At 50.9% G+C, this 12,423-nt stretch overlaps 3 protein-coding genes across 3 annotated transcripts; all 3 read left to right on the top strand.

The window, feature by feature from the left end:
- Positions 1 to 4,167: 4,167 nt before the first annotated feature.
- Positions 4,168 to 6,055, top strand: TGAM01_v207681 (hypothetical protein; the record flags this gene model as incomplete). The annotated part of the gene is made up of 2 exons (XM_018805173.1): positions 4,168 to 4,601; positions 4,666 to 6,055. The coding sequence occupies 2 exons, from the start codon at positions 4,168 to 4,170 to the stop codon at positions 6,053 to 6,055; spliced, it is 1,824 nt and encodes a 607-aa protein (XP_018661623.1).
- Positions 6,056 to 6,689: 634 nt separating this feature from the next.
- Positions 6,690 to 8,270, top strand: TGAM01_v207680 (hypothetical protein; the record flags this gene model as incomplete). The annotated part of the gene is made up of 1 exon (XM_018805172.1): positions 6,690 to 8,270. The coding sequence occupies one exon, from the start codon at positions 6,690 to 6,692 to the stop codon at positions 8,268 to 8,270; it is 1,581 nt and encodes a 526-aa protein (XP_018661622.1).
- A 2,215-nt stretch (positions 8,271 to 10,485) lies between these two features.
- On the top strand, positions 10,486 to 11,847 carry TGAM01_v207679 (hypothetical protein; the record flags this gene model as incomplete). The annotated part of the gene is made up of 1 exon (XM_018805171.1): positions 10,486 to 11,847. The coding sequence occupies one exon, from the start codon at positions 10,486 to 10,488 to the stop codon at positions 11,845 to 11,847; it is 1,362 nt and encodes a 453-aa protein (XP_018661621.1).
- Positions 11,848 to 12,423: the final 576 nt, after the last annotated feature.

Genomic DNA, 12,423 nt, shown 5'->3' with positions numbered 1-12,423 from the left:
CTTCCGGTGGAGAGATCAGCTATCATGCGAGGTGCATTATTTGAACTCTGAAATACAGCATAGAGTACTCAGCCATAGCTAGAGAGCAGTTGGCTAGAGAAACTGTCCAAAGCTTCCCCAAACGCCTTTTCCAACAATGTTGATGTCGTATATAAATGTCTTACCGTCAGCGAGCTCTCGCCCATATCAAGCCGTCCCACATGCGCGCTGGATGTCGACCAAAGACAATCTGTAAGCTGGCCTTGCCGCACCGGTCTCACTGCTTGACTCAGGGGCATCGTCTTTCTCATTCGTATAGAAAGAGGCCAAATCGCCTGTGAGACCGCCACCAACTGGTGCTTTTGTTGGCGACGAACTAATGATGTACATGGCTTTGCAAGCTCATCAGCCACTCCGTGCCTAGTTTACGTATTTCTTCCGTATCGTTGCATCGCGCATAACAATTCACTCTCAACATCAAATTGAAACGGAGTTTATAGGTCGCATGCGAAGTTACCGACTGGACGCTAATGCTACCAAAAGTGTGGTGCCATGCATTGTATCACATTTGACTAACGCTCACCTCCAGTTGCCAAGAGCTTGCGTGTGGAGACGAGCGCGTTGCTAACGGAGATGACAACAAAGTGGGATAAGCGCAAGTTGTTTACGATGCAAAGATATCATTTCAAAGGGCTTGTACTGGCTGCTTGGTGGGCAGATCAGCTTGCCAGCCAACACGGCTCCAGCCTCTGCAGAGTTTTTCTCGGTGATGGAAACGGGATTTTCTTTAGCCTTCAACTCTAAAACGTAGTGGTGTTGGCAAATCTTCCCCCAGTTATGGCTAGATTTGGGGAACTGGCCACTGATAAGCCACCCATTGTAAGTTGGAAGGTTCGGCAAACCGCCACCCGGTGCGAAGCTGCCTTGATGTTTGCTACTCTTGGGAATCTAACTGAGCACAGCGTCGCTTTTGACCATCCATCCAATGCTAGCCGACCCATTATCAACGGCCAGGATGCGCCGTCCCCACTCACTGGCGCAGCCCGGATATGCCTAGAAGTGTTGTCGAAGGCTTCCAACTCGTGGCGCTCTTACAGGATGAGAAATGGCCGAGCGACTTGGCCCAAAGCAGCTGTACTAGGGAGGCTTGGCACGCGCGCGTGTTTCCCCTTGGCTTCGTTTGGAAAGGCGCCGACAGGGTGATGTTACTCTTACATGCAAATTACAAGAACGGAGCACTCCGTATAGCAGACTAAGTGCAAGTGTTAGGTGACTCCGAGAAGCAAGAAATGTCCGAGATTCTGCTTTGATGAAAGGACATTGAAATAATGCGCCTATGAGACTGGAACAGCGGAGAATACCAGGCAGGCTACGTGTAGCGAAGGGCGAAGGGCGAAGGGCTTTTCAGGTCGAGATGGTGTGCTTGCAAGTGTCAAAAACAGGATCTTTCTCCTCGATCTATAATCCCGCAGAAAATCCTTCGAACAAGTCGCCCAACAGCCTTGACTAGCCGCCTCTGGCCGTCCCATGTACCAACTGCGGAATGAATCTTTTGGCAAAAGGCAGAACGAGCATGTAGTGGCAATAGCATCGCCTTGATTATGAGCTGAAGCTTATTGGGTTTACCGATCACAAAGGTACCCTTAACAATGCTCTCGTCTACCCCGTACAGTATGGGGTAATCAAGATTTCGTGGTTCGTGCCGCCGTCAAACTCCAGCAGACTGGTCTTCTCCCCAGACATTCCCCAATATCTTGACTAACAGATTGCTTTTCATCTCCATCTCAACGCTCTGAAAAGCGATATTATTACGAGAGTTTTGCGTAACTGAGCAACGCCAGTGGCAAGCGGCCCACAAATCCCCGTATTACGGCCAAGATAAACATGTGCAACCGAAGGTTGGCACGACTTGGGTGCTGTGGGCCTCGGGGAGAGCCCCAGGGTTGCATCCATCTGGTGCCAGAGGTGGGAGAGGCAACCGCCCATGATCCCATCATCTTGGAAGCTGTGAATGTATGCTGTACATGGCTCGATCGCGATGAGTAGCGCTCTTTGCATCGGGAACCGTATCGACGGTTCTTGGCAGAGGACTTTTGCACAAGCCACATGGACAAGGCTTTCCATCTTGCAGCTTTAGACCGACGGCCATGCGGCTTGGGACGCCCCGGCAATGCAGCCAGCTGCAGGATTCGAGGATTAGCAGCATGGTTCCCTTATCGGCTGGACGCCGCCATCACGCCACCCGCTCTTGGGCTTGGCCCAGCGGCAAATGGAGGCGTTCAGGAACAAAAGAACCGCCCAGCCAGATGGCGCTCCCACTTACTGCCGCCATTCTACGCCGTACACTTTTTGCTCGTTCGAGATTCTCAGCTGCTCTCGGCTGAGGCTGCGACCTGAGTCGAATGACTCTTCATCGTCGTCGCCGCAACGCCAAATTGCGTGCTTCGGCGGCTCTCGGCGTCCAGGGCGACATCGCGCAGCGCTAATCGCTTCTGGACGGTCTGGATTGTCGATGCAGGTATCAGTTGCAGTATGGAGCAGAGGAGACTGGACTCTGTACTTGGAACACTAGGCACTCGCAATCGCGACCAGCTCCATGTGGAATGCGCTACTGGATTCAGCACAGCATCTTCAAGTAACCTTGATCATTGAGCTTTACTTTAGACTTGAAATTAGCAGCGCAGCGGATCCGTGTCTGTGGAGCTCGCTCGCATGTCGACCCTGCAACGCCGCGAGCTTAAACAGGAGATGGGCGCGATGCCATTGGCCGAGACGGCGGGCGAGGGACTTTTGTAACTGTGGCGCCCAAGACGAGAGTCGAGAGCCGTGCGCCATGCCTGGAGCAGCCTAGGGCAGGCTTATTGCTGTGAGTGGCGGCGAGTTTTGGGTGGGATTTTGGTGTCGCAGACGGACTCGGAAAAAAAGCATAACAAGCTTAAGGTTGAGGTTACAGGAGAATTTTTGTTGTTTAAAAAAAGGGCTCCTTAGACGCAGCCACGATCGCGCACAGCCGCATGCAGGTGCCCTGTGAGGCGTCTATTTTAGCGGAAATTCTAGACATGCAGATACGGCAAATACGGCAGATACGATAGATGCGAGACAATGAAGAGAGTCGCCGACGGCTAATACCTAGATAGCGATTATTCGTGTCAGAGTCATCGCTAACGATGCCAAGCAGAGCTATCTGGTCGCCGCCCCGCCGCCATCACATGGCTCTCTCGTGTGCTTGTGCGCCAATCGCCTCCAACATTGGCGTGCCAAGTCGCCGGATCGTTTAGGGGGCATGGAGAGAGCCTCGCGAGACACAGGTGCGGGAGGCTGAAAGTCTGAGCGTTTGATAGTATATCTAGTATTTGGATGATCCAGGTTCCTGGTGGACGATGCTGTGATTGCGACTGCCGACGATGCGTGCGAGTCTAAATAGACGTATCCAGCGAATGGGTAAATGGCCGAAGACGAGGCCTGATCGTGACCACAGCGTAAGATGCCAAGAAGGATGCCAAACAACGTTGCAGCCAAGCACATACAGTACATCGGGCAGGGCGTAGGACTTGTATAACCACACATGGTGTACTGTAGAGCACAAGGACCCCTGGACGCGAGCGGTCAGTGTTTCCTCGCATCCAGCACCAACTCGATTAGCGGCTGTGGCTTGCCAGTAGCCTGCGAGACGGTGGTGCAAGCGTCAATTCGGGCAATTCGCCATGCGTCCTCTCCGCTTCGCTCTAGCCCGCACCCTCCAACGCTTCTCGCTACCTCCACCTACACCATCTATTGCCTGGATGGCCCCGGCACTGGTCCGGGATCTTTTGTTTAGTTGCCACAGGCCTTGCTGCTTCGAGCATCGCCCTCCGGCGGCTGTTGGTCTTGGCCCGAGTCGATATCTGGGCGTCGACTTGGTTCGCCTCCACACGCCAGATATACAGCAGAGGAAGGACAAGACTGGGTCAGCACATGGGAGCGGATACTAGGGTCGGGTTGGGCAAGTTGGGGGGTTTGTGTGGCTTGTCGACGTCTGCAGCTTTGTCTCGAGTCGTCTATATAAGTCGACGAGAACGGCCTGACGAGGAGCCCTCTCTCCCTCCTCCTTGTGCTGTGTAGCCCGTCTGTTCTGCCCTCTCCATCCTCCTGGGTTGACACCTTGCGCCATTCAGAAGCTCATCAGGCCCTGCCTCAACTACATTCACCATGAGCAACGCTGCCGGCCTTGAGGTCGATGTCATTGCCGAGGCCGACCGTCGCGCGGCTGGCTTTGACGACAAGGAGACTGTTTTTGACGAAAAGGCACATGCCAACGTCGACGTTGACACTATCAGCAACGATGACGAGGTATTCGACGACACACCCACCGAGGACGAGTTGCGCACTCTGCGCCGTGTCTCGGGAAGCATCAAGTGGGCCATGTACACCATTGCCTTTGTTGAGCTTTGCGAGCGTTTCTCCTACTATGGATCGTCCATCCTGTACACCAACTTTGTGAACCGACCTCTTCCTCCTGGTTCCACGACTGGTGCTGCTCCCTCTGCCGATGGTCTTCCTGGCGCTCTGGGAATGGGCCCCAAGGCTGCCATGGGTATCAGCTTGTTCAACCAGTTCTGGGCCTACATCATGCCTCTCCTGGGGTAAGTTGTCTCTTTATGCAAAATTCGTTCCATATGGCTTCGATGCTAATGCTTTTGAAAACAGTGCCTGGGTTGCTGATGCTCGTATGGGTCGTTTCTGGACTCTCCACGTTGCCATTGCCATCTCTACCGTTGCCCACGTCATCCTCGTCGCCGCTGCCGCCCCTGCTGTCATTGTCAAGAAGGACAGCGCCTTTGCCGCCTTCATCATCGGTCTCATCACCCTCTGCACCGGCACTGGCTTTTTCAAGGCCAACGTCTCTCCTTTACTTGCCGACCAGAATGAAGACAGACGCATGCGTGTCAAGGTTCTCCCTTCTGGCGAGCGTGTCATCGTTGACCCTGCAGTGACCAACACCCGTATCTTCCTCTACTTCTACCTCGCCATCAACATCGGATCTCTTGCCGGTCAGATCAGCATGGTCTACGTTGAGAAGTATGTCGGTTTCTGGCTGGCTTTCCTCATCCCTACCGGCATGTTCCTTCTTGCTCCCTTCGTTCTGTGGAGCCAGAAGAAGCAGTACAAGCTCACTCCTCCCACTGGTTCTCTGCTCCAAAAGTTCCTGCAGATGTTCTGGTACGCCCGCAAGCAGTCCAAGGGCTTCAAGATCAACTGGGATCTTGCTCGTCCCTCGCGCATTGCCATTAGCGAGCGCCCCAAGTGGATGACTTACGATGACGCCTGGGTTGATGAGGTCCGCCGTGGTCTGATGGCCTGCAAGGTCTTCCTCTTCCTCCCCATCTTCTTCTTGTCCTACAACCAGATGACTGGTAACCTGACCATCCAAGCCGGCACTCTTGAGCGACATGGTGTCCCCAACGACATTATTCAGAACCTCAACCCCATCTCCATTGTTATCATGATTCCTCTCATCGATCACCTGCTCTACCCTGGTCTTCGCAAGCTTGGCATTGCTTTCACTCCTATCAAGCGTATGGCCACTGGTTTCCTGATTGCTGCCCTTTCCATGGTTGCCTCTGCCGTCATGCAATACTACATCTACAAGAAGAGCCCTTGCGGTAACCACGCCAACGGAACAACCATCATTGATGGCGAGGAAGTGCCCTGCCCTCCCGCCCCCATCAATGTATGGGCCCAGTGCTTGCCCTACATCCTGATTGGTATTGCCGAGATTTTCGCCAACGTCACCTCTTACGAGTATGCCTACTCTAAGGCCCCTGAGAACATGAAGTCTCTGGTCATGAGTGTCAACCTGTTCATGAGTGCCGTTTCCGCCGCCATTGGCGAGGCCTTCACTCCCATGTCTGACGACCCCCTGTTGGTCTGGAACTACACCACCGTCGCCTGCATTGCCTTTGTCGGTGGTATTGCTTTCTGGTTCTGCTTCCGCCATCTCGATTCCGAGGAAGACAAGTGGAACATGCTCAAGAAGTCCGAGTATATTGGCCAGAACCAACCTGGTGTTGGCAAGGCTGCCGACGAGGATGCCTAAACTTTTCTTTTTTACTGTTGATGCAAGGACGGATATGATACCAAGATAACGTATAGCAATTGATACCTATATATACATACATACATAACCTAATATGACGAATATCCTCTACTTCTCACGATTTCCTTTCAAGACACATGAATGCAAGACTTGTGTCCAATATGCCTTTGAGTCATCCTAATTACTCAACCTTCGCGGCTAAATTAACTGTCGATGGGCCCGCTACCAGCCCGGGGTGATTTTAGGGCGCCGAACCCGGATGCGGGTACTAACGATAATCACGCCGGCAATTCGGTAGTTGAACCCGATGAATTATCGGCGTGAGGGGGCATTTTGTTCGTATTGTTGATTGACAATGCGAGAAGGCGCATATCTCACCGTTTGAATTCTGCTTTAATATGCGCTTATTCCCTTTTCCGGGATTTTGACTTCTTCTCTGCCTCTCCCACTACTATGACGTGAAGTTTCGAGCAGACTTCTTGCTATGAGACTGGTGTGAGAAAAGCCTGTCTCCAGCTTGCATGCTCAACAAGTTTGCAAATAGAACAAGAAACTGTTATGAGGATATACATGAGAAGTTTCCATGTCCTCACCGGAGATTATTAGTTTTAATACAGATTACATACGGGACAATATGAATCGATCAACGTTACTGGCACCGCCGTCTCCACAGAGCGAGGTGGTGATATCCCGAGTTGCTATAGACACCGCACCGGTAGCAGCAGATCAATATCATCAAAACGAGAAGCAGAGCCATGATCAAGAACAGGGTCGATATGAAGAGCCAAACATGGTCCTCCCTCCGACTATCAACGCCGCCTACGACTGGACCGGCCCTGAAGATCCCGATAATCCTCGCAATTTTCCTGCGTCTCTACGAATTTTCAGCACCATTGCCATCACTATGCTTGCCATGATTGGCACCATAGCCGGATCCATGTATGCGCCCGCCCAGGATACCGTCGCCTCGTACTTTCACTGCAGCCGCATTGTTGCTGTCCTGCCCCTTTCGCTGTACAACCTTGGTCTTGCTTTTGGACCTATGGTTGGCGCACCGCTCTCGGAGACATATGGTCGAAAGTCCGTCTTCCTGCTATCAACTCCAGTATTTGTTCTATTTTTACTCGGGTCTGGTTTCAGCAAGTCAATAGGCGGACTGACGACTTGCCGGTTCTTTGCGGGTGTGTTTGCCTCGCCTCTTATCAATAATGCGCCGGCAACGCTGCTCGATTTCACGCCACCGCGGTACAGAGGTGTTAGTTTGGGGGGATACTATGCCGTGCCGTCTTTTGGAGCGGCCCTGGGTCCGATGATTGGAGGGTTCGTCCTCCTCGTCAAGCCGTGGCAGTGGACGCAGTGGATATCTATATTTATCACGCTGGCGTTTTATATCCCTGTATGCTTCACTCGCGAGACGTACAAGAAGGTTATTCTAAAACGACGTGCTACGCGGCTGGGACTACGAGACTCGGCGTCGCAGCGAACTTCGCCTGGACGAGCGTTTAGATACTTCTTCACGACGCTGATCCAGAGGCCCCTGCACATGCTGTTTACCGAGCCGATTGTTACCCTGGTCAGTGTGTATAACGGGTTCCTGTTTGGCCTGCTGTATACATTTGTGATGTCTGTGCCTTGGATATTCCGGACCTATTATGGGTGGTCCGTGGAGAGCGAGCCGCTGTCGTACTTGGGCCTCATGTGCGGCACGGCGCTTGCAGCAGTGCCCCTAGTTTTGATTGATCTTCAGTCTTATCAAAAGCGCTTGACGGAGTGGCAGCGTGGCCATGAGGACGACGAACCGCTGCCGTCAGAGAATCGACTCATGTCTGCTCTGATAGGGAGTATTATGCTGCCGATTTGTCTCTTGATTGTTGGCTGGACGGTGCATTTTCACGTCCACTGGATTGTGCCCATCATCTTCCAAGGCCTCGTTATGCTATCCTCTCTGCTTGTTTATGCAGGCGCCAAACTCTTTATGCTGGACGCTTACGGCCCGTTGTATGGAGCGTCCGCCTCTGGAGCCATGATGTTCAGCCGGTATTTGCTCTCTGCGGCCTTTCCATTGTTTGCGCTGCAAATGTATGAGCACCTCGGCGCGAGCTGGGCCACGAGTCTTTTGGCATTTGTGACGGTGGCCATGGCGCCGATTCCGTGGATTTTCAGGGCGTATGGGGAGAAGTTGAGGGCGAGAAGCAAATATGAGATGAGTACTTGAAACGCGTGGTTGTCGATCATTCAGTCTTGGCTGAAGGGCTAGTAAAGATCCTTGTGGCTTTATGATGAAATTTTTTTTTATTTATAGCAATTAGCATCGCTAAGGAGTTGGGCGGCAAACGAGCATGGGGTTGAATCTAAGGTTTTATAGTTGTTTTCTCCAGCTGGGGCATCAAATTGTTTGCCCTGTCGTATATACGAGCCCAGAGCGGCGATAAAATATCTGTCACATCCAAAGGTCCCCTTTTCTGTGTTTCGCAATTCTCGAGAGGCTGAGTATATCGCTTATAGATAAGGAATTTATAGAAAGGGAAAAAATTGACAGGCCTGTTTTATGCAGATCTTTGTACCGAAATTAGAGCCTCCAGGTGAAGCGGTATTAGATCTGCATATCTATGGCATTCATTCTTTCAGAAAGGGACTCTTAGGCTTTCTTGGAGCCTGATTGCGCCTCGCAAATTTTATAGCCGTCATTCGTTATATCTTGGCACGTGGCGAGCGCCAGATCGAACGTGTGCGATATTCCTTGCTCAACAGAGGGCGGCTGACAAACGCGCCTAACATATTGTAGAGACCAGCACCTGGCCATGTCAAATGCGTGGACAATCCAGAGAGGCGGTGCATGTCTGTCTCAGTTATCCCGTTATACCTGGTCGTTATCGCGCTAAAGCCTGCAGCAAATGAAAACCTCGACTCAGAATCCTTGCTTGTCTTGATGGGCTTTCTTGGGGTTTGCCAGTACAAGCAGGCAACGCGTAATCTGTCTCATTTACAACTCGGCGACTCCATTGTTGGGCTCCGCGCACGTGCTTAAAGGTGGCCATACACATTGCCAAGAAATAGCAATAAGGCATTTTTGTCGTTTTACTTGTTGATGCCGACAGGCTTTATTTTCCTTATAGAATTGACAGGGGGCCGGCTCACCGATGCCAAGCCAAAGCAGCCGATCACTTGAGACCCAAGCACTTGGTGTATTAACCCCCCTTTGCCATGCCTCTTCCTCTCTCTACGCAGTTGTTGAAACAGAGCGAAATTCGAGCTGTAGGATTTTAGTTGTAGATGTGTGCCATGTATGCCGGCCCAAGAAGGAATCGGTGGACTTCCGAATTAACCTTTAAAAAAAGCTTTATGCTGCCCCTGTATGTTCCACGTTTCACGCTTCAAGACTTATTTTGAGGCGCATACGGCCTTGCTAAAATTCTTATCTCTGGCTGCCAAGCTTATTCTGTGGGTATTGAGCGTGTTAGAGATGATGGGTAATCCTGAAGATCTGGCGCAAGCGTTCTAAGCTTAACGAAGTAAGTTTGTCAAGCCATCTTCGACGACATATACAGTGAGACCTTCACAGAAACATGTCATTTCTAGATAGAAGCATTTAAACCAGGCTTTGGACTTTGTATATGTAGTCTTAACTTTATATGGCGCGGAATACTTATGCATGCTATCTTACAGACCTGTGCTTGAATGGCTAGGTAGCTCCACTTACTTCCATTTGCTCAACAGCCCTGCCATGTTTTCTTTCCATGGCAACAACGCAATCAACCATTTCATTCGTCGATTTATTTAGAAGCCTGCTCTATACTCTATCTTTGACTGCTCCGCCGTGATTACGCTAAGATGATAAGAGACTTGGCGAATTTTCACCTCACAGCCCGGCATAATGCGGACATCATTTTAGCCCTTGAAGATCGTATCAACCCCTGATAGTTTACCGGCAGATTGACTCGCTAGCCAAATTGGCCAATACTCCCCTTTGACACTCGATTAGTGTGATCGGCTTTTAAGGGCGGCGCAAGTACCGGTGCCAAGCTCGGGACTTTTGCTATGCTACATCTTGGCCAAGATGTTTGATACGTGATGAGGCTTCAGCGAGGTGGCTAATGTAACTCACTGGCACCCAGGCGATTGATGAAATGAGACAAGGTTGCCTCTTGATACCCAACTATGGCGCCCGGGCTTTCCGTTTGCTGCGTCAGCTCCCAGTACAGCCACCTGTCCAAGAAATGCAAGTCGGGAAGTCGCTGGGGTCCTTGCTTCGCCTGCTCTCGGATGGCAAACAGGGTTGGGAAGGAGGTTCTAGAATATTTAGATATGAAATCTCCTCTTGTCCAAAATTCATCAACGAGATGCTTTGACTCTACAGAGCTTTTTATATACTATAGTATACTTTTTTCTCCAAAGCGCCGCTTGTTCGACGCCACGCCACATCCTCCATCATGGCTCATAACGCACAGTCCCTGAGATGGGACAAACTACCTGCTTCAAGCAAATCCGAATTTGAGGGACAGGAGCTTTCAGAATTCTTTGTTCCCGCCAATGACGATGACGCTGAGGCTGCAAGGCCTAACACAAGTGCCACCAACCACACACGGGTGCCTTCTGGCGATGTAACTCGCGTCAACACGCCAACACATGACAAGCATCGCACAATCGTCGAGGAAACCACCGAGAAACCAGCCGTTGATATCTACGATCCGAATAGACCAAGGCTTTCAATACGAGAGAGACTACAACACTTTACATGGGCTTGGTATACTCTGCCGATGAGCGCAGGAGGGCTATCCTTGCTCATATTTGCACAGCCGAATCAATTCAACGGGTTGAAAACTATTGGCTTGGTAGTCTATATCGTGAACATCATCATATTTTCGCTCGTTACAATGACCATGGCAGCTCGGTTTATGTTCCACACTGGCGAAATGGTCCGTTCTCTCACTCACCCACGAGAAGGCTTCTTTTTCCCGACATTCTTTCTCTCTATCGCCACCATTATCACAAGTACCCAACGATATGCCATACCGGACAACCATGTTGGGCTGAAGTGGGCTATACAAGCAGCTTTTTGGATATATGTCGCCTTAACGGCCGTACTTGCTATTGGCCAATACAGCTATGTCTTTGCGGTTCATAGTCTTAACCTGCAGAGCTTCATGCCAACTTTAATTCTGCCAATCTTCCCCATCATGCTCTCCGGGACAATTGCGTCCGTCATAGCATCAACACAGCCTGAAATCGCCGCTATGCCAATTCTCATCGCCGGGCTAACATGCCAAGGTCTTGGGATGTCGGTTGCCATACTCATGTATGCCCACATGATTGGACGCTTGATTCAATCCGGCCTACCGAATCGAGAACATCGCCCTGGTCTGTTCATGTGCGTTGGTCCCCCAGCGTTCACAGCCTTGGCTTTAATTGGCATGGCAAACGGAGTACCAGGCAGCATCAAGGAGCTAGCTATCGAGAAAAGCGTCATCAGAGTCATCGCGGTCCTAGTGGCCATTTCTCTCTGGGCCCTCAGCTTTTGGTGGTTCGGCATCGCTGTCGTTGCTGTTGTTTCATCGCCACCGAAATATTTCCATCTGGGCTGGTGGTCTATGGTGTTTCCCAACACAGGCTTCACATTGGCAACAATCTCGATAGGGAAAGAATTGGCGAGTGGTAGTTTGCAGTGGGTGACTACGGGAATGAGCATCTGTATGGTCCTTATTTTTGTCTTTGTTTTTGTCAACCTTGTCCGGGCCGTATGGGTTCAAGACATTATGTATCCAGGAAGAGACGAGAACGTGGAGGACCATTAGGTTGAGACTGGCGAGGATGGGTTCTGTGGCTAGAGATATCAGACATTATAGATGATTATCCTTTTTTCACTTCTCTTTTCTATCATTACCGTATTCGCATTCATTCTTCTCTGCCACTTGCCATAACGGGGCACGATTGATCTCTATTACCAGAATAGGTAATCGGCACGCGCTAGCTCTTGCCGTTCTGCTACCCGCGGTGATGAAGCAGGTGCAATGTATGGCAGCCGTAGCGCCTGCCTGCTCTGCACCTGCCTTGCAGAAATTTCCAACGTTTAGATCTTTTGCCCACGCCAACGAAATCCCAGCTGGCTGAAACTCCCGTATATCGCAATCTTTTGCTTTTCTATACGCTTATGAGTATCAAGATGATCACTCGAAATCAATAACTCACCCCGGCCGCGTGGCCTAATGGCTAAGGCGCTAGATTTCGGTTCTTACACCTCCTCTAGAGATTCCATGTTCGACTCCTGGCGTGGTCGCTTCGATATCTTTTTGTCTTTTTGCGGGGCATACTTTCGCAATCACTTTTTGATTGCATGAGTATCTTAATTTTTCCCCATGTAGTGAGCTGGA

The sequence above is a fragment of the Trichoderma gamsii genome, assembly GCF_001481775.2.
Source record: "Trichoderma gamsii strain T6085 chromosome Unknown Scaffold_29.2, whole genome shotgun sequence".
Lineage (NCBI taxonomy): Eukaryota > Fungi > Ascomycota > Sordariomycetes > Hypocreales > Hypocreaceae > Trichoderma > Trichoderma gamsii.
The sequence above is the reverse complement of the archived record's forward strand: the minus strand, read 5'-3'. Positions and strand labels throughout refer to the sequence as shown.